Source organism: Hyla sarda, chromosome 2 (genome assembly GCF_029499605.1).
Source record: "Hyla sarda isolate aHylSar1 chromosome 2, aHylSar1.hap1, whole genome shotgun sequence".
NCBI classification, from domain to species: Eukaryota; Metazoa; Chordata; class Amphibia; order Anura; family Hylidae; genus Hyla; species Hyla sarda.
This window is the reverse complement of record NC_079190.1, coordinates 337157726-337177918: the sequence shown is the minus strand read 5'-3', so window position 1 is coordinate 337177918 and position 20193 is coordinate 337157726. Positions and strand designations below refer to the sequence as shown.

Genomic DNA, 20193 nt, shown 5'->3' with positions numbered 1-20193 from the left:
CTGCCACTGGTTGACATTGAAATTACACAGGGCAGTCCCCCTATCTGTTTGGATCATTAAGAAATCTGTGTTGGCTTTTCTCTGTTCGTATAGTCAGTCCAACATATGGAGGGTAGAATTCCAACGTGTGGAAACATTGCAAATCAGAATATATTAGGGGATGCCATTCTGACGCTGCAGCTCAAGGAGGTTGTGCTTTGCGGTGTACGAGTGGCTGAAGAGCATGCAAAGTTTCCTTCCCATTGTTAGGATGTCTTGCAGATGGGGGGAACACTTCAGGAACCTCTTGACAACCAGATTGAACACGTGTGCCATGCAGAGCGCATGTATCAGGCTTCCTTGTTGCAGCGCAGACAAGATGTTCTTCCTGTTGTCGGTCACCATAGCTCCCATTTCCAGTTTTCGTGGAGTAAGCCATGATTTGATTTCTTGATGAATGACTTTTAGCAGTTCCTCCCCTGTGTAACTCCGTTCTCCAAGGCAGATAGCGTGACACCACCGTGCCCTGCACACATGATATGCTGGAGGGGCACTGAGACTTGCCCATGCAGTGGAGGCTGAGGAGGCGGAGTCACACACTGGCACAGGACCAACGGCCTGAGAGCATGGAGGCGGAAGCGGCGTGACCTTTCCAAGTTGCTGTTGTGGCTGTGCAGGGCCATAAAGGACATGTATTGTCCCTGACCGTAGTTACAGCTCCACGCGTCAGCACTGCCATGCACTTTGGTACACACTGACAGGCTGAAGGACTGGCCCACCTTCTGTTCCACAAAATTGTGCAGGGCTGGTACTGCCTTCTTTGCAAACAAATGATGGCTTGGGACTCTCCACCTCGGCTTGGCACAAGCCATCAGTTCTCTGAAAGATGCAGAGTCCACCACTTGAAAAGGGAGGAACTGCAGCATCAGCAACTTGGACAGGAGCACATTAATGAGTGGGCGCATAATGTTGTCTCTTGGACATGGCTTCGCCGATAGATTGCTGGCAGAATGACTGACTCGAAGTAGGAGGAGCAGGAGCTTCTGGAGCGACAGAAGATGGATATGATACACAGCTCCCTTCAGCTGAGGTGGTGGAGCCTTGGCTGGCTGAAATAGGGAGCGGCGTGCCACTGGACCACCACATCAGAGCCACGGTTCTCCCAGGCCGCTTTATGGTGACGCTGCATATGTTGACACAGGGCCATGGTGCCAATATTGGGACCCTGGCCACGCTTCACCTTCTGCCGACACATCTATGTGACCAGGTTAATATACTCTGGATGCTTGATGAATAACTGCCACACCGCCGAGTAGCTGATTTTCCCACCAACAGTCCGCACTGATTGACTGCTTTTGTTGCCGACTCCAGGAGCCCCTGTTCCACTACCTCCCGGGAAGGTAGACTCCAGACTTTCCACTTCTGCCACCATACTTACTGCCAACCATGCTACCACCTTGCTGGCTCAGCTGTTGCCTCACGGGCAACCTGCAACCCTCTTCTCCTGATGATGATGAAGCCCCTTCTGCACCCGGCTCCCAAGTGTGATGGGCTTCATCATCATCGAGTTGTGTCTGCACGTCACTGATGTCCTCCTCAGGTTCCTCAACAGTGTCTGCTTCAGGAGCCTGAACGCTCACAACACCACCTCCCACGCCACTCTCCTCATCACTACTTGCCGGCCTAGCGGAGGAAGCGGCAAATGTCTCCTCCACTTCTTGGCTGGACAGTAGCTGCTGACTGTTCACGAATATGCGATATTCGCGAATAAAATTCGCATTGCGAATATTCGCGAGCAACACGAGAGGGGAGTACAATACGCTCCACTATGCTTAAAACAGTATTTGTCTACAACACCAGCAGGTGTGTACTTTTGGCTGGCCTTTCACAGTATCTAGGACTTTAAGCCTTTAGCAGGAACAAAATAGTACACCACTTAGGTGTATGTGTGTGGTATGCAATTATGAGGGGAGGACAATGCGCTCCACTATACTTAAAACAGTATTTGTCTACAATACGAGCAGGTGTGTACTTTTGCCTGGCCTTTCACAGTATTTTGGCCCTTAAGCCTTTAACAGGAACAAAATAGTATACCACTTAGATGTACGTATGTGGTATGCCCTTATGAGGGGAGGACAATGCACTCCACTACCCTTAAAACAGTATTTGTCTACAACACCAGCGGGTGTATACTTTTGCCTGGCCGTTCACAGTACATATGCTCTTAAGACTGCCGATTATATAGGGCTGTGACATCACAGGGGTGGCTGGCTGCTGATAGGCTGCATGCTGCATGTGATTCAGGGTCATCCCACCTACCATTGTTCCCACCTTCCCAGGATTCCTTGCTCCATGTCCTCACATGTGGATCCGCCATTTTAGATGCCCTGGAGCCTGGAAAACACTAAATGGAGTTTAATTAAAGGGGTATTCCAGGAAAATACTTTTTTTTATATATCAACTGGCTCCAGAAAGTTAAACAGATTTGTAAATTACTTCTATTAAAAAATATTAATCCTTTCAGCACTTATGAGCTTCTGAAGTTAAGGTTGTTCTTTTCTGTCTAAATCCTCTCTGATGACACCTGTCTCGGGAAACGCCCAGTTTAGAAGCAAATCCCCATAGCAAACCTCTTCTAAACTGGGCGTTTCCCGAGACAGGTGTCATCAGAGAGGATTTAGACAGAAAAGAACAACCTTAACTTCAGAAGCTCATAAGTATTGAAAGAATTAAGATTTTTTAATAGAAGTAATTTACAAATCTGTTTAACTTTCTGGAGCCAGTTGATATATATAAAAAAAGTTTTTTCCTGGAATACCCCTTTAAGCTATTCGCACAATCGAATCGCGGTGATATTCGCATTCGTTGCAAATCAAATTTTTCCTGAAATTCGTAACAAATTCGGATTTGTAAGATTTGATTCACTCATCCCTACTGATTATCTTGCGTAATTGGGTGAAGATAGAGGGGCCTTCCATAGGGAAGTGGCACAAAGAAATTCAGAAAATTAAAAGCAAAGAGCAATTATGGGCAAAAGGGAAGAAAGGAAAGTTCAGATGTATGGTTTTTTTTTTTTTAGTTTTATTTCTCTCCTCTCCTGGGTCTGTGGCAGGTGGGGGGGGGGGGGGGTTATGGTTATAAAATATAAAATTTTTAATAAAAATGTTTTGCTTAACACAATAATGTAATGAAGAAGTGACTTTTGGATGTATAATAATGTTATGCACATTGGCATTGTTGTAATTTTATGAATTTTCTAATAAATAAATTATATTTTAAAAAAAGAAATAATATGACACATTGTGGATACTAGATTATGGCAGATAGATTGTTGATCCAGAGTTGGCAAAACATTTTCCCCGAAGAGGAAAATTGGCTCACAGGAATAAAGAGCATCCAGGCCATCAATAACCAGGCTTATATCAGCTCTTTTCCTGATATAAAATGAAGCTATTGTGATGATCTGTGCTCATAGCATGAAGCTGTAAAGATCTGCATTTTTGCTTGCATTGACTAATTTAAATGGTTTATATGGAATATATGTTCATCTCTTTCTAACTATATATCTCACTTTCGTTTAAGGTCTTGGACATTCCCATCTACAACTGCCTCACTTGAGCCCAGGAAATCCTGCTCTATCCCCATCAGATGGAGAAGGCTTGTCTCCCACCGAGCTGCGTTACAGGAATGCAGGACACAGACGTCTGTCCATGGATGTGAGTTCAGAGGTCTAACATTGAATCAGTTGTAAATGACAATTGTACAATTAAAACATTATAATGAATATAAAATATTTCTGCTATTGTATTATTATTAGCAATTTTATTGGGTTACCTTCAGGGTTGGGTACCAATGAAATACAGAGGGTTGAGATATTTAACAAAATAAACTATAAAGTACAATAAAGGTGAGCTCAGTAAGTGATATGTAAGATGAATAACTACACAGCTGATTTCCTTTCACCACATTTACTGCTTTCAGCTTGGGTTGTTCAGCTTCATATACATTGGACAACTTTTGGTAGGTACTGACCACTGCAAATTGGAAAAACCACTATGATCTGCCATTTTGGGGATTCAGACATCACAATTTGGCTCTTATGCTTTGTCAAAAGTTGTTCATCGCACTGGGTCTCACTGCTGAGACCCACTGCAATCATGATATATAAGCTGTAAAGCAGGTGGAACGGCGTTCCGCTCCCTGGTCAGCGGAGAGATTTCTCTGCATAGATTTGTATGTTTTTCAGCCAGCCAGGGAACAATGCTGCCCGTTTTACTGCTAATTACTCAACATCATAGCAGGTCTCAGAACTGAGACCCTATGCAATATGTGTATATCCCAAAAATGGTAAAACCTTCCAATAATGGTAAACAGTACTCAAATAATAATGATACACCATGCCCACATAACTATAATTCACTGTGCTTTAAAAATCAGTTTTATCTGTTTATATAACATCCCTCTTTTTCAGTAAACACACATTAAATTTTTTCAGCTATTATGAATAATCACTGTAAATCCTGTAATACATGTGGATCCTCTAGCAACCTCACTTTTTGGATAGAGTAGGGAGCATTGAATAAACTCTTGGCATGTTGTCCAGTCATGTCAAAAATGTAATGGGTACTTCACTGCCCCAGCATTCAGAACATTTTGTTCCGAACGCTGGGTGCGGGCTGCGGGGGTCGTGATGTCACGACCACGCCCCCTCAAAGCAAGTATATGGGAGGGGGCGAGGCTGTTACCACGTGTGACATCACAAGGGGGCGTGGCCGTGATGTCACAACCACCACAGCCCCACCCAGCGTTCGTAACAAAATGTTCCAAATGCTGGGGCAGTGGAGTACCCCTTCAAATCACATCAGGTCTGATTCCTAAGCCCTGCTGCAATTGTGATTTAAAGCCAGGTGCAGTGTGCGGCAGCACGTGTCTCACTCCGACTGTCACTTAAATCTAATCCTTGTGTATGACGTGAAACCGTCTGATAAACTTTCTTTGTGAACAGTGTAAAACGTAGGGTTCTGCTCCCTTTAGTTGGCTCTTTATAATGTTTTGAAGATTCACTGTACTGAACTCTTTCACATATATGTGATCTGTTTTTGTTTGTGGCTGGATTAGTTATATGTTATAGGCATCAGCACTTATTTTTATTGTTTGATCCAAGTAGCTGTATTTACAATATCATTATGTTGTGGAGCAGCCTGTGTTCATTGATCGGATTGGGGTTGCCACCGGGTAGTGGTTATTGTTAAGTATTATTTTATACCTCCATCCTTTTTTATGTTTTTTAGAGTTTTAAAATTTGTACAGTTGCTTACATGCAATCCGTAAGTGTATAATACATTTACATTTTTTCACAATGGTCAATAGGATGTGTCCCATATAAAAAAATACAGGCAGCTATTGATAGACTCCTTTATACTTGTGACTGCTACTGAGGTTAACTGAGGGCAGTTTGCTAGTTTTTGATGCCTTATTTACATCTTAATACAACAGAAACTATAATAACTAAAATACGTTCTGAAAACTAAAGAGGCTTTGTTCACATTTGTATCAGATTTTTCATTAAGGCTAAGTTTCCACTTGGTTTTTTTTCTGGCAGTTTTTGGAAAACTTCCACTGCAGTTTTTGAGCCAAAGTCAGAAGTGAATCCATAAGGGAGGAGAACTGTAAGTCCTTCCTTTATACAGTATGTCCTATTCCTTTTGAATACACTTCTGGCTTTGGCTCAAAAACTGCAGTGGCGGTTTTCCAAAAACTGGCAGAAAAATAAAGTGGAAACTTAGCCTAAGGCTAGATTCAGACTACGGAATTTCCAATGCAATTCCGCTTGGAAATTGCAGGCGGAAATTCCGCTTGCTAAAATGTATAGTGTAGTGAATGGGTTTCCGTTCACAAATTCACACTTCAGAATTTGTGAAGCGGAATTTGTGAACGGAAAATCCGCTTGGAAATTTCTGCCTGAAGAATGGCGTTGCTCTTTCTTCAGGCGGAAATACTCGCGGAACACATTGCAGTCTATTGGAGACTGCAGTGTCCGCATGCTCCTAGGTCCTAGGTCCTGGCCGCACTCGGAATCTCCGGGCGGAAATTTTCTGCCCGTAGATTCCGTAGTTTGAACCTAGCCTAAGAGTCTTTTTGAAGGGATGCTGCACCAATTTTCCATCAACAGGACAGACACCTTGACGGAACCAGAGGAAACCTATTATAAAAAAGGAAAAAAGGTGGAAGTGGCACTGTTTAATAAAACAGAATGAAACAGCAAAGTGTGAACAGGAGTCAAGCTATACAGGGGAGCTTCACTAGATGCAATGCAAGCGGTGCAGATAGATTCAGGAAAGTAATCCAATATGATCCAACATAGAGAAGTGAAGAAAAATCGCACTCACCCACAATTAATGCGAGAGAAAAAATTAGATTTTAATGCAAGGTGTTCATCTAGACAGACATAGGCAATGGACGTGGAGGAGTGAAAGACAAGCGACTGGTTTCGCGCTAGGAAGCGCTTCCTCTGGCTTGAGAAGCATCTCAAGCCAGAGGAAGCTCTTCCTAGCGCGAAACCGGTCGCGCTAGGTTTTAGGTGCCGAGATGAGCCGACCGGACCAAACGTTTCACTGCGGTCGGTTCATTGAAATGAATTACATACGGGAGCGCATAGAAAGGCATACAGGAGCACAGGTTTTTAGCTCTCCCCTGCCGTATGTGCTCCCGTATGGGGGAAAACGTAATGGGAACCCAGCCTAAGTCAGTCCATTTGGCACAGCTGGTGTTGGTTAAATAATAGATCTAGCAGAGTGTTGTGGCTTCTACTATAAACTGAAGCAACAATGCAGATGTCAACAGAGCCAAAGTAGTATTAAAATATTAATATGACCATAAAATTACCCGAGGATGTGAGGTAATGGTGGGTATAGCTTGGTTCCTAATCTTTAACCAGGTTCCCATCTGCCTACCAAAAACTGCCACATAGCCCCTGTATCTATAAAGGTAGCAGAGGTAGCAGTCACACCAGGGCCCTGGTGCCTAATGGGGCCCCAAAGCACATCTGCCCCATAAGAGACCAGTATTATAATTGGCATATGGGGCCCTTTTGCAGATTTTGCGTCGGGGCTCAGAAGCTACAAGCTACGCCTCTGGCCACACACATACTGTACAAACACTTTAGATTTCATTAAGATAACTCAGTCTAACATAACTTTACAGAAGCTTTGTATTTCTTCTGGCAGTGGACCATTATTGCACAAGCCACTTTTGAGAGGGCACACTCTGCACAGATATGCCTTGAGTACCAGGAATTACAATGATCTTGTAGTTTCCATCTCCCTGGCTCTTTTCTTGCGTGCTGTTCTCTTGAGCTGCTTTTAAATAGGCACAGTTCATAGCACTGCAGGACCACAGGGGATTTATTTAAAGAATAGGATGACATGAAATACCATTGATTTTAATAGGTGTCATCTCATGCTTTATTCTTGCAGTGAAGCAGAAGACACTTGCACATGGATAATTTTCCAGACAAAATTTTCCAGGATTTAAAATATCCTTTTTTATTGTATTTAATGCAGTTTCTTTTCTGTGATATGGAGTCAGTATGCTGGTCACAGATTAATTATTTTAATCTACAATATATCAGTTATTAGCTTCATAGCTCAATGTTTGGCTCCCTTATAGGGGTACTTTTTGCTCCGAATGCTGGGTGCAGGTGGTGGGGTCGGGACGTAACAGCCACGCCCCCTCCCATAGACTTGCATAAAGAGGGTGTGGTGTGGGGTCACGAGGGGCGTGGCTGTGAACACCGCGATCAGACATCTTATCCCCTATCCTTTGGATAGAGGATAAGATGTCTAGAGGCCGAGTACCCCTTTAAGAAGCCTTAGAACATGACTGGGGATTTGAAAAGCATAGCAGAAATATAGAAAAAGGTGAAACCTGAGAGCTACTTTGCATATCGTTTTGTCCAGAATTCCCAATACAGTATGAATGAACTATAAGTCTCCTCACACCATTTTGGCATGCTCTTAAAGGGGTCCTCCGGTGCTTGGACATCTTATCCCCTATCCAAAGGATAGGGGATAAGATGCCTGATTGCGGAAGTCCCGCCGCTGGGGACCCCCGTGATCTTGCACGCGGCACCCCGTTTATAATCAGTCCCCGGAGTGTGTTCGCTCCGGGTCTGATTACTGGCGACCACAGGGCCGACGGCGTGTGATGTCACGCTCCGTCCCTCAATGCAAGCCTATGGGAGGGGGCGTGAAGCAGTGGATAAGCATAGCACTTCTGGGACTTGTAGTGGTAGGCGTGGTGGTGACCATCATGGTGGATATGCTGAGGGGTATCATAATCGGACATCAGAACTTCATACTGAGAGGGGTGGTAGGGACGATGAGGAGTTTGAAGATTATAATGTCATAAATGAAGAGTAGAGCGGAAGTAGGGCCAGAACATCTATTAAAAGTACCAGACGTAAGTCACTTTTTTAGGTTTTCTTGCCGCCGAGTTGTCGTCCACTAAAGTTCTGTTTTGGCCTTCAGTTGCGCTCTGAAGGCTGGTTCCCCGCTGGCAGCCTTGCTTTGGTTCCCAGAGGAAGGGGCCTTAGCCCACCCCTTTGTTTGCATATTTATTTTCCCCCTGAGTGCAGCGCTCTGTTTGTAGAGTGCACGTGCTGAATTTTTTACCCTGCTCCTACATCCTGATGACGTGAGAGCTGTGCGTCAGGAGAGCGCTCTGTGCAGTGTAACTGCGCATGAGCCGGTCCCTCACTACACCCGGAAGTACCTCGACTTCCGGGATTCACATGCGGGCGTGTCCCGCGATGCGAATCCCAGCCCCGCCGGCAGCAGGGACATGACAAGAGAGCGCTCACGGCCAGCGTGTCAAGCCGGAGCACAGATGTTACACTACTACAACTACCACCATTCCACCATCCTTGCTGCTGCTAACAGCAAGGCCTACACAAACACAACCAAGAATCCCCAAAAAAGCATAATTTTTTCAGCTTTCAAATAAAAGCTATTTCTTCACAATTTTGGGACACCAATTCTGTTCCAACTTCCATAAAGGGAGAATTATTGGACAACCCTTGACTCCAAAAAAAAAAAGGATATTTTTTTCAAGGTTTACATAGAAAACTTATTTCTGCTTTACCACTTTGGGACACTAATTCTGTTGCACCTCCCAAAAGGGAGAATTTTTGAAACACTTGGTAAAAACCATTGTGTCTTCTTTACTTGCCAGCCACAAAACCTGTTGCAACTCCCAAAAGTTGCAACAGGTTTTTAGATAATGTTTTCAAGAGCTACTTCTTCACTATCTACTAGTTCTTCACCATTTTGAGACCAATCCAGTTGCAACTCCCAAAAAGGAGAATTTTTGGAAAGCTTGGAAGAAGCCATTGCGTCTTCCAAAACCTCTGTGTTCATTTTAACACAGGCAGGCATCTGCCAACAAAAAGGGATATTTAATGCAGCTTTATTTTAGTGTTAGAAATCATACAAAATCAGCTGTTACCAAGGATTACCGCATGTTGCTGCCCATAACCTTGACATTAACTTAGCCTTAAAGCAACTTTAAAACTACTTGAATGCATTCCTAGGTGGCCCTAGCTGTGCTATACGGGGCTTTAGAGCTATGACATATGACATTACTAAGGTTTTTTTTTTTCAGTAAACAGAGCAACTTTAATAATAAAGTGGCAATATAGATACATTTCCTGTCAATTATCATAGCGGATAATACTATTGTTGTCATAGCAACCCCTGGAAGGAATAAGTGAGTTTTTTATTATAACGTGTCAGTAACGGAATCAAAGAAACTTGCCAAGGAAAAAACATATCACCATTGTAGTTTTTTTTGCAAAATGAAGCAATCATATTTTTATTCTATGCTTGCTTAAAAAATACACCTACTATAAGAGCAGATGGTAGAACAATAAAGCCATTTACCCTAACTTTAGCATCTTTACTGAGGAGAAACTTATATTTTATGCCCCACTATGGAATATTTTGCCGGAAAAATTCCGGGCAGACATTCCGTTTGCAGCATGTTCCGCTGTAATTATTCAGTTCTAGAAGTGCTCGGACATGCGCCATCTCAATTGAGGGCAATGCATTTGCAAGCGAATGCCGCTGAAAGAATGAACTTATACATTCTATAGTCCAAAATTTGTATGTCAGCAGTGTGCATGGTGCAGCAGAATCGCATTAAAGACAATGGTAGGCTGCAGTGGAATCTCTGACCAGAGAAATTCTATAATGTGCAAGGGGCCTTAAAGGGTATACAGTGTGTGGAATTGACTGGTATTGTCTTATGCCATATTCACACACTCACTATGGGTGGTGTTACAAAAGCAGACTCTTTCCCAATGCAAGTGCCAATCAGGTAAAGCGGTGCCTGTTTAAGAAGTCTGATACATCTTTACACCTAAACTTCCATAATTTTTGGCTGCACATCCCCCTATTACACAGGCAGATGGGTGGCCAACGAGCAATGTTTTTTTTAACCAGCTGTGATCAGCCAACGAATACGTTTTTTTTCATTCATCAGCTCATTACTGGTCCTATTACACAGGGCAATATCGGCCTTTTCAACTGACCACTAGGCTAGCTTCACATCTATGTTAAAAACTATGTTTGAAGTTCCTAACGCAGATTCCCTAATTTTTGCTGGAAAATATAGTAAGCATGAGCCAAGAGCTACATCTTTTAAAAATCGAGTAGCAATTTGGTGATGAACAATGCTTATTCCAGCATGATGGAACACCAGGTCACAGGCAAAATTGGTGATGACGAATTGCACTAGTTTTGAAAAAGAAGGGTTAACCCCTTATCGACCTGCGCCATATATATATGGCGCGGCCATGCAGCAGGTTTATGAAGCGAGCTCAGTAGCTGAGCTCGATTTCTATCCGTTCAGTCCCGGTTGCTATCAGCAGCCAGGACGCATGGCTAATGTCGGACACCGGCAATCGGGCCGATGCCTGGCATTAACCCTTCAGACGCCACGATGAAAGTTGATTGCGGATTCTAAAATGCCAAAAATACACTCCTGGCAGCTCTACGGAAATCCCAAAATCCCGATCAGCTGAGAGGATGGTGGGAGGGCCCTTACCTGCCTCCTCGCCCTTCCGAACGGTTCTTCAAGGCTCCAGTCAGCCTCAGCAGACTGTAGCAATGGCGTACCAATAACACTGATCAATGTTATAATTAAACAGTGTATGCAATCTATTGATTGCATGTAATAATCTCCTATGGGGACTAAAAAATGGTGTAAAAAAAAGTAAAAATAAATCAAATAAAAAAAAGTTAATAAATGTGATTTAACCCCTTCCATAATAAAAGTTTGAATCACCTCCCTTTCCCATAAAAAAATAAATAAATGTAAACAAAAATAAACATAAACATGTGGTACCGCCGCGTGTATAAATGTCCGAACTACAAAAAATTTAACCGCATGGTCATTGGCGCATATGTAAAAACAGAATTGCATATTTTTGATCACTTTGTATACCCTTAACATTTTTATAAAAAGCAATCAAAAAGTTCCATCAAAATAAAAATGGTAGCATTAAAAACTACAGATCACGGCACAAAAAATTTGCATAGTGGTCAGAAGAAGACATTTTTAAACATGTTAACTTTTGTACAAAAAAGTTATTCTCTTTTAAAAGAAGTAAAACAAAATAAAACCTATATAACTTGGGTATTGTTGTAGCCATATGGACCCACAGAATATAGAAAAGGTTTCATTTTTACCGAAAATTGCTCTGCGTAGAATTGGAAGCTTCCAAAAGTTACAAAAAGGAGGTTTTTTTTTTTTCAATTTTGCCCCACACATAATTTTCATCGCCATAAAATGATTGATGTCATTTCAAAGTACAATTGGTGGCGCAAAAAAGAAAGCCCTCATATGGGTCTGTAGGTGGAAAATTGAAATCGTTATGATTTTTAGAAGATGAGGTGGACATTTTTTTTTTTAAACTGTGTCCTTAAGGGGTTAAAAATGTATGAAATGCTTATAATTGTAGTTCATCTGACTAAAAGATCTAAAAACACGAAAGGAGCTCATTTTGTGAAAAACTTGTCAGTCTCAAAACTGTTTGCAACGACTGTATTCTATTATCATGGCCTTTCATTTGCTTTGTCCATGCCTTCTTTAAGTGACATAACTTACCTGTATTTCCCCAACAGCATGTGGGTAAACCATTCTCTCTACCCGTGGGCCTCCCACTACCGCCAGAGCTCCTTGACAAATTACAAATAAATAGTCCAGAAGACTTTCCAAAGCAAGAAAGCCGAATATCAAGAAGAGCGTCCTTGGTTAGTGAAAACATAGTTGATAAACTATATATTTTATAACTTTATATTTCTTTTCAGTAATTGATACAGTGATCCCTCAACATACGATGGTAATTCGTTCCAAATAAACCATCATTAGTTGAAACCATTGTATGTGGAGGGATCCGTGCAATAATAATATAGAAAGATATACTCACGTGTTCCCGCCGCTCCGGACCATCACCGCTGCTCGGGATCGTCGCTCTCCATTGCCGTCATCACATCGCTGCTCACACCACTCCTATTGGATAACGGGACTGCGTGCGCGGCGACATGATGACGATGAAGGAGAGCGACAGCCATGCAGGGGATCCTGAAGAGGATGGTCCGAAGCATCGGGGACAGGTGAATGACACTCACCACAGCACACGGGGCACCGTAAACGGCTATCCGGCTGCAGCTGAAGCAGTCTGTGCTGCCGGATAGCTGTTTATGCGATGGCCCTGACATACAAAAGCATTGTATGTTGATGCTGCCTTCAACATGCGATGGCCTCTGAGAGGCCATCGTATGTTTAAATTATCGTATGTCGGGGCCATCGTATGTCGGCAGGTCACTGTATTAATGTATGGTATACAATATGATATTTCTGTCCTTACTTCATGCTTTTCTTTAATTTAAAAGGAGTAATTTTTTCAGCATTTAAAGCAATGTGGAATTAGATTTTTATGCTGGTGCTGCGCTGTGCGTCATCCATTGCTGCCACGGGCTATGTCTATGGGGAGGCAAGGCCCAGGGTCTTGTTTGGGCGGCATTAGGGCTGCTCTGCCAGTGGGTCGTTCCCCCTGTGGGGACTAGTGTTGCAGCGGTGGTGGTCGCTGCTCAGTGTGGCGCCATTTTGTGCTAGGGATGTTAGGGACTCGTTGCTTACAGGTGGCCGTGACTTGGCTATTGGGCTTGCACTTTATGATCATTAAGTACACTGACGACCTGTTAGTTAAATACATTTTGCAGAGAAGCCTTAGATCACTGTGCATGTTGTTGATGTGCAACCATGTCTGTTTTTTTCTCTATATGAATTCAGATTTTTATTCTATGTTTACTCCATGAGGTGGTTTTGAGTGTAAAGCTAAGTTCACACGGCAGAATTGCTGCATGGAATTCTGCATGAAAAATCTTCAGTAAATTCCACAGAAATTTATTGCCCATTCACTTTACTAGAATTCTTACACCGGAGTACCATAAAAGGTATTGGCTATAAATTCATGCAGAATTCCATACAGAAATTCTGTCAGATGAACCTGGCCCTAGACCCCAACCCTCTCTTCATAGTATAAATGGGTATGCTTCACTGTAGATTCTATAGTGGAGCTGTTCAGAGACACCTGCAGCCCTCCCAAGATAACCTGCTGTTCTCTGTCAGATGGCTAATCTCTTCCCCTTGCTATTGTTTGTGTGAAAGGTGCTTATCTTGATCAGGCAGTACAATATAGTGTACCTGTCATTCTGCCATTAGCTGCTTGTCTAATAGAGATAATGAGGTGATAACATTCAGTTTTATTGAAGACTGAAAAATTTGCAATGTAACCTGTTTAACTACTCGATCTCAGGAAAAGTGAAAACATATTATCAGTTATTTTATTATTAATAGATATGACAACATAAAAACTAAAGTATTAATTTACCTAGTTGATTGCATTATATTTTATATACGAAAATTGATGTATATAACTCAACTAACAAGCTGCAGTCAAAGGAGTACTCTGTTGGGAAACAACCTTTTTCAAAGCAGCTGGTGCCAGAAAGTTAAACAGATTTGTAAATTTCTTCTATTTAAATATATTATTCCTTCCAGTACTTATCAGCTGCTGTATACTACAGAGGAAGTTCTTTTCTTTTTGAATTTCTTTTCTGTCTTACCACAGTGCTCTCTGCTGACACCACTGTGCATGTCAGGAACTGTCCAGAGCAGGAGCAAATCCCCATAGCAAACCAGCAGAGAGCACTGTGGTCAGACTGAAAAGAAATTCAAAAAGAACTTCCTGTAGAGCATACAGAAGCTGATAAGTACTGGAAGGACTAAGATTTTTAAATAGAACTAATTTACAAATCTGTTTAATTTTCTGGCACCAGTTGATAAAAAAAATTTGTTTTCTACCGGGGTACCCCTTTTTATGATAATATCATCATAATGTATCTTTCCTTGATACTAGCCAAGATCTATACTAATCTGCATGTTGCTTACAGTCAGATATTGGATTTGGAAAACTGGAAACATATGTGAAGCTGGATAAACTAGGAGAGGTGAGAACAAATCTCTACTTTTTACTTTTGTAAAGTAACTTCCAGTCTGTTTGTCTACCCTTTTGACACATTTCTGTGGGGTGCCATCAGCTGATATTAGAAGACATGTCATTTATGTCTATTTCTAATGCTGAAATAAATTAGCACTGTGCAGATTCACAATACACATAGGTATAGATTTGTCAAGTCTGTTTTGCTGACATTTCTGAGGATGAAGCATCTAGCAGCATCGATCTTTTGTGGAAGCTAAGAAGAAAAACAGAAATATTGACACAAGCTGGTTAGACAATTAAATGAACTTTCCATTTTTCTCTCTTATTGAGGATGTGGTTGTGTCTTCCATTCCATGTTAGATAATCCAGGTGTGGTCTGTAGACTGGAGGGCACTGACTTACTGGAGTATGGGAGAGTCTTTTAATATTTAATAGTACGTCTAGCGTGGAGACCCTTTCGCATAAACTATTTTTGTTTTTGATGATCTGGAAGTTTAATATTTTAACAATCCCTTGTATAAAGCACAAGCTGGCACCACAGTAATGTAGACTGGTGCCAGAGTATTGTAAACCAACACTATAGAACCAGCACACATAACAGAATAAGGTATATAAATGATATTTGTGCACATAAATAATTATTACAATATACAAACTTTATTATCACCAAGACCCAGATCAAGAGCATTAAAAGGGAATCTGACAGCAGGGTCTCCCATGCTAACCAGCTTATACTGGGTGATAGTGTGGGTGATGCTGATCACAACAGTGCTTTTATTTTTCACCTACCTTGCACTGTTTAGAAGCTATGGTCCAGTCAGATCACTCACCTAATAGATATGGATAAACTTCCTCAGTATAAAGAGAGCTGAATCTCACAGCTCGTAACAGCTACCTCACTGCTAAGGAGGTTTATGGTTGTGTTGCACCAATATTTTGTCGCATTGGGCAATTTTGTAGATTTTGCACCAAAATGTGTGCCACTTTTTGTTCAACCCATTTTTTTGGTCTGGAAACATAACATAGTTGAACTTGTCCATTGCCTAGTAGTTTTACATTGTAGGTACATTTTTGCAGTAAAATTGTTGCATTGCTTGTGCAATATGATATTCATAAAAAATACCAAGCTGCGAGCACATGAACATCTCACTCTTGTCAACTCTAGGGTACATATGCCACTGTGTTCAAGGGACGAAGCAAGCTCACAGATAATTTAGTAGCCCTAAAGGAAATCAGATTGGAGCACGAAGAAGGGGCACCTTGCACGGCGATAAGAGAAGGTATGAGAGAATGATGAGATAAGAGCCATAGTCATCCTGGTTAATTTATTAACATCTCTATAATACCTACTGACAAAGTTTTACTTCATTTTACTTCCTGAAAGTGTTCTCATTGAAAAGCATTGCTAAGCTTACATATAATGACTTTTTACTTTTGAATCTTTTACAAATGCTGTTTCGCTTGACTAATATATATATATATATATATATATATATATATATAGTAAAAATAAAATAAATATCCTTGACAGATACCTGAACCCCTACCCCCCTCCAAAGGTCTGTTCCCCCCCCCCATCTTCCTTATATTCCGTTCCTCATATTCTGTATCCCCCCAAAAAAAAGACAAGATACACTATATTAGATTAAGTTGGCCAATGTAGTCTTTTTATGAAAAAAGCAACATAAATCAAAATATTCATGAAAACATTGTACAAATAACCATTAACCATGGGGGCGATCTTTGGGGCTACCGACTTCCTGCTGCCATTTTGCCTGTCCACTTTTATTTACTCCCAGCCACCCACCACAAGCTTAAAGGGGTATTCCAGGAATTTTTTTTTTACTTGACTATGCTACAGGGGCTGTAAAGTTAGTGTAGTTCATAATATAGTGTCTATACCTGTGTGTGACGGTTTTCTCACAATTCTTACGTGATTATCACTCCAATATTTATTTTTAACAGCATACAAAATTACTGTTGTCTCAGATTTTTCCCAGGTTGCGGCCGAGACCTGACATCACTAGTCAGCTGATGAAAGGGAGCCTGTCTGCTTCATTGGGTGGAGGGATCGCTTGGTGGGAGAGAGATCAATCTGCAATTAATTGTATTTTTGCAACAGCTATAGGCACCCTGATTGAAAAAGACAGGTCTTTTGAATGGATGCAGCTTATTTATGTTTCAATGGGTGGGGTGGCTGATGTGTGGGAGGGAGGAAAATGGAATTATGGGATTTGTAGGTAAAGAAGGAAACTCAAACAGGAAATACCAGTTCACAAAAAGCTAGCCACAGTATTATGGTAATCTCACAACATAGCCATTTAGCCTCAAGACAAATGCAGATCCTTCCTAAGCATGTCCATTACTGTCTGCCAGGTACATATTAAAATCACCTTATCGTGGATAGCCCCTTTAAGAGCACAGCCAACCAGACTGTAGGTGGCTACTCATCCAAATGAACTACTCCTAGGACTCCACACAGCTACTGTGTAGTCTCTATTCTGTGCAGTCACATCACCGCCGGAGTACAGTACAGTGCATGCTTCCTGCTTCTCCCAATTATAAAGGACAATCGCAACAGGTGTTAGTTGTGAAACCCGCTGCGATCTATCTCTTAGTGAAAGTACTGCAGCTCCCAACATCTATGCTAGGAGTAATAGTAGTAGCTAAATAATGATGAAAATATAGTAAAGTTCAACAGGTCAAATCACAGTTTATAAATTACATTATTAAAATACATTAAGAATAAAAAGTTTTACAAAATTAATTTTAAAAAATATATTATTTTTACAAATGCAAAGCCCTTTTTATCCATTTTTAATATTGCAGCTACATTTTTATGTCCCTGCCCGTTCACATAAATTGGTCCCTGGTTGAAAATTAATAAGATTTTTTTTTTATTTGGTGTATTTTACTTTTTTTTTGGTACCCAACAAAATTCTTAAAAAAACAACAGCAGGGAAACTGCCAAAAGGGCCTAAAATGCCATTTCCACAGAAAGGTAAAAACGCCTGAAAAAATGCCAAAACACAGAGAAAATCAGTGGCAGTTTTTCCATGCGTTTTTCTGGCGTTTTTTAGCCTAAAAACCCCAAGGACAAAACCTCAGTGGAATCCTAGCCTCAAGGGGATTTTTTGAGCAGTGTTGAGTGCATAACTGTTTTTTGTGTCTTTGTGGAACATAGATGGAAGTTGGATTTGATTAGTTAATCAGGAGCTGATAAATGACAGTGTGGGCAGCCTGCTAGTCCCTCTTCATTCACTTCCAAGCAGATACTGCAAGAGAAAGAAGACTTTAGGATAACTTTAACCCCTTAAGGACTCAGCCCATTTTGGCCTTAAGGACTCAGACAATTTAATTTTTATGTTTTCATCTTTTCCTCCTCGCCTTCTAAAAATCATAACTCTTTTATATTTTCATCCACAGACTAGTATGAGGGCTTGTTTTTTGCGCGACCAGTTGTCCTTTGTAATGACATCACTCATTATATCATAAAATGTATGGCGCAACCAAAAAACACTATTTTTGTGGGGAAATTAAAATGAAAAACGCAATTTTGCTAATTTTGGAAGGTTTCGTTTTCACGCCGTACAATTTATGGTAAAAATGACATGTGTTCTTTATTCTGAGGGTCAATACGATTAAAATGATACCCATTATTACATACTTTTCTATTATTGTTGCGCTTAAAAAAATCACAAACTTTTTAACCATATTAGTACATTTATAATCCCTTTATTTTGATGACCTCTAACTTTTTTATTTTTCCGTATAAGTGGCGGTATGGGGGCTAATTTTTTGCGCCATGATCTGTACTTTTTTTTGATACCACATTTGCATATAAAAAACTTTTAATACATTTTTTATAATTTTTTTTTAAATAAAATGTATTAAAAAAGTAGCAATTTTGGACTTTTTTTTTTTCGTTCACGCCGTTCACCGTACGGGATCATTAACATTTTATTTTAATAGTTCGGACATTTACGCACGCGGTGATACCAAATTTTTTACGCTTTTTTGGGGTAAAATAGGAAAAAACGGACGTTTTACTTTTTTATTGGGGGAGGGGATTTTTCACTTTTTTTTAACTTTTACATTTTTTTAAATTTTTTTTTACACTTGAATAGTCCCCATAGGGACTATGCATAGCAATACCATGATTGCTAATACTGATCTGTTCTATGTATAGGACATAGCACAGATCAGTGTTATCGGCTATCTTCTGTTCTGGTCTGCTCGATCACAGACCAGAGCAGGAGACGCCGGGAGCCAGACGGAGGAAGGTGAGGGGACCTCCGTGCGGCATTCTGAATGATCGGATCCCCTCAGCAGCGCTGCGGGCGATCCGATCATTCATTCAAATCGCACACTGCCGCAGATGCCGGGATCTGTATTGATCCCGGCAACTGAGGGGTTAATGGCGGACGCCCGCGAGATCGCGGGCGTCGGCCATTGCCGGCGGGTCCCTGGCTGCGATCAGCAGCCGGGATCAGCCGCGCATGACACGGGCATCGCTCCGATGCCCGCGGTTATGCACAGGACGTAAATGTACGTCCTGGTGCGTTAAGTACCACTGCACCAGGACGTACATTTATGTCCTGCGTCCTTAAGGGGTTAAAAGACAAAAAACAAAGCTAGTGTTGGATTGTACTAGAGTGTGTTCATACCAATTGTGTTTGGATATGAAGTGTAGGGATTTAAGATTAAGAGACTTTAGTGCAGGGCAGGCCAGACAGGTGCTGGTAGTGGGGGACTCAGTTATTAGGGGGACAGACAGGGCTAAAAGTCACTAAGACCGAAGCGCAACAGTGTGTTGTCTTCCTGATGCTAGAGTTCGGCACATAGCAGATCAGGTTGACAGATTACAGGGAGGGGCTGGAGTAGACCCAGCATAGTGCATATTGGCACCAAAGACAAAGTAAGAGGACATTGAAGGTAGTATTTTCAGAAATACTACCTGTACCATGTGCCACATCAAAGAGGCAGCGGAAGATAAGGGAGGTAAACAAGTGGCTCAGAAACTAGTGTAGGAAGGAAGGAGGGGTTTTCTTGAACTGGGTCGACTTCTCTATCGGATTCAAGCTCTACACCAAGGATGGTGCCGTCCAGCGTGTCCAACCACCTGCCATCAAAATTCCGACGCTGTATGACTGTGAACTGTCCCATTCAAATAAATGGTATCTTAGGGGCTCAATTACAGCAGTAAGTGCACAAAAATGACCTAAAATAACCATTCTGGAGGGTTAATCTAACCCTTTTAAAATCTAAATCTTTTAAAACAATATAAATGCTTTAAAGTCTTCTTCTGCAAGCCATCCTCCAGGATACATTTTACTCACCTTTCAGCCTTTGTTCTAAAAAGGTTCTGCTTTTCAGACCAGTTTGTGCAAAATATGGATAGATTCTGACTGATGTATATGTTTTGTGCTGTAGGTTTGCTGCTTTTTTCTATACTTTAAACTTTCTATAATTTATATCTTACAGTATCGCTTCTGAAGGACCTGAAACATGTTAATATTGTAACACTACATGACATTATCCACACAGAATATTCTCTAACATTGGTCTTTGAGTACCTAGTAAGTATAAAATGTTTTTGTATGATTAATACTGTAAAGGGAACCAAAGCTAAAGGGGCTTCGGTGGCA

General features: G+C 41.4%; 1 protein-coding gene across 4 annotated transcripts in view; it reads left to right on the top strand.

Annotated features, from left to right (window-relative positions):
* The window catches only part of CDK18 (cyclin dependent kinase 18), a 222569-nt gene that overhangs the window by 149020 nt on the left and 53356 nt on the right, over positions 1-20193 (top strand). For all 4 annotated transcript variants that reach the window (XM_056558054.1, XM_056558053.1, XM_056558055.1 and 1 more), the window contains exons 3-7: positions 3562-3695; positions 12162-12290; positions 14496-14552; positions 15711-15825; positions 20030-20124. In XM_056558054.1, coding sequence (XP_056414029.1) covers positions 3562-3695; positions 12162-12290; positions 14496-14552; positions 15711-15825; positions 20030-20124 — 530 coding nt within the window. The remainder of the gene's footprint in view (positions 1-3561; positions 3696-12161; positions 12291-14495; positions 14553-15710; positions 15826-20029; positions 20125-20193) is intronic.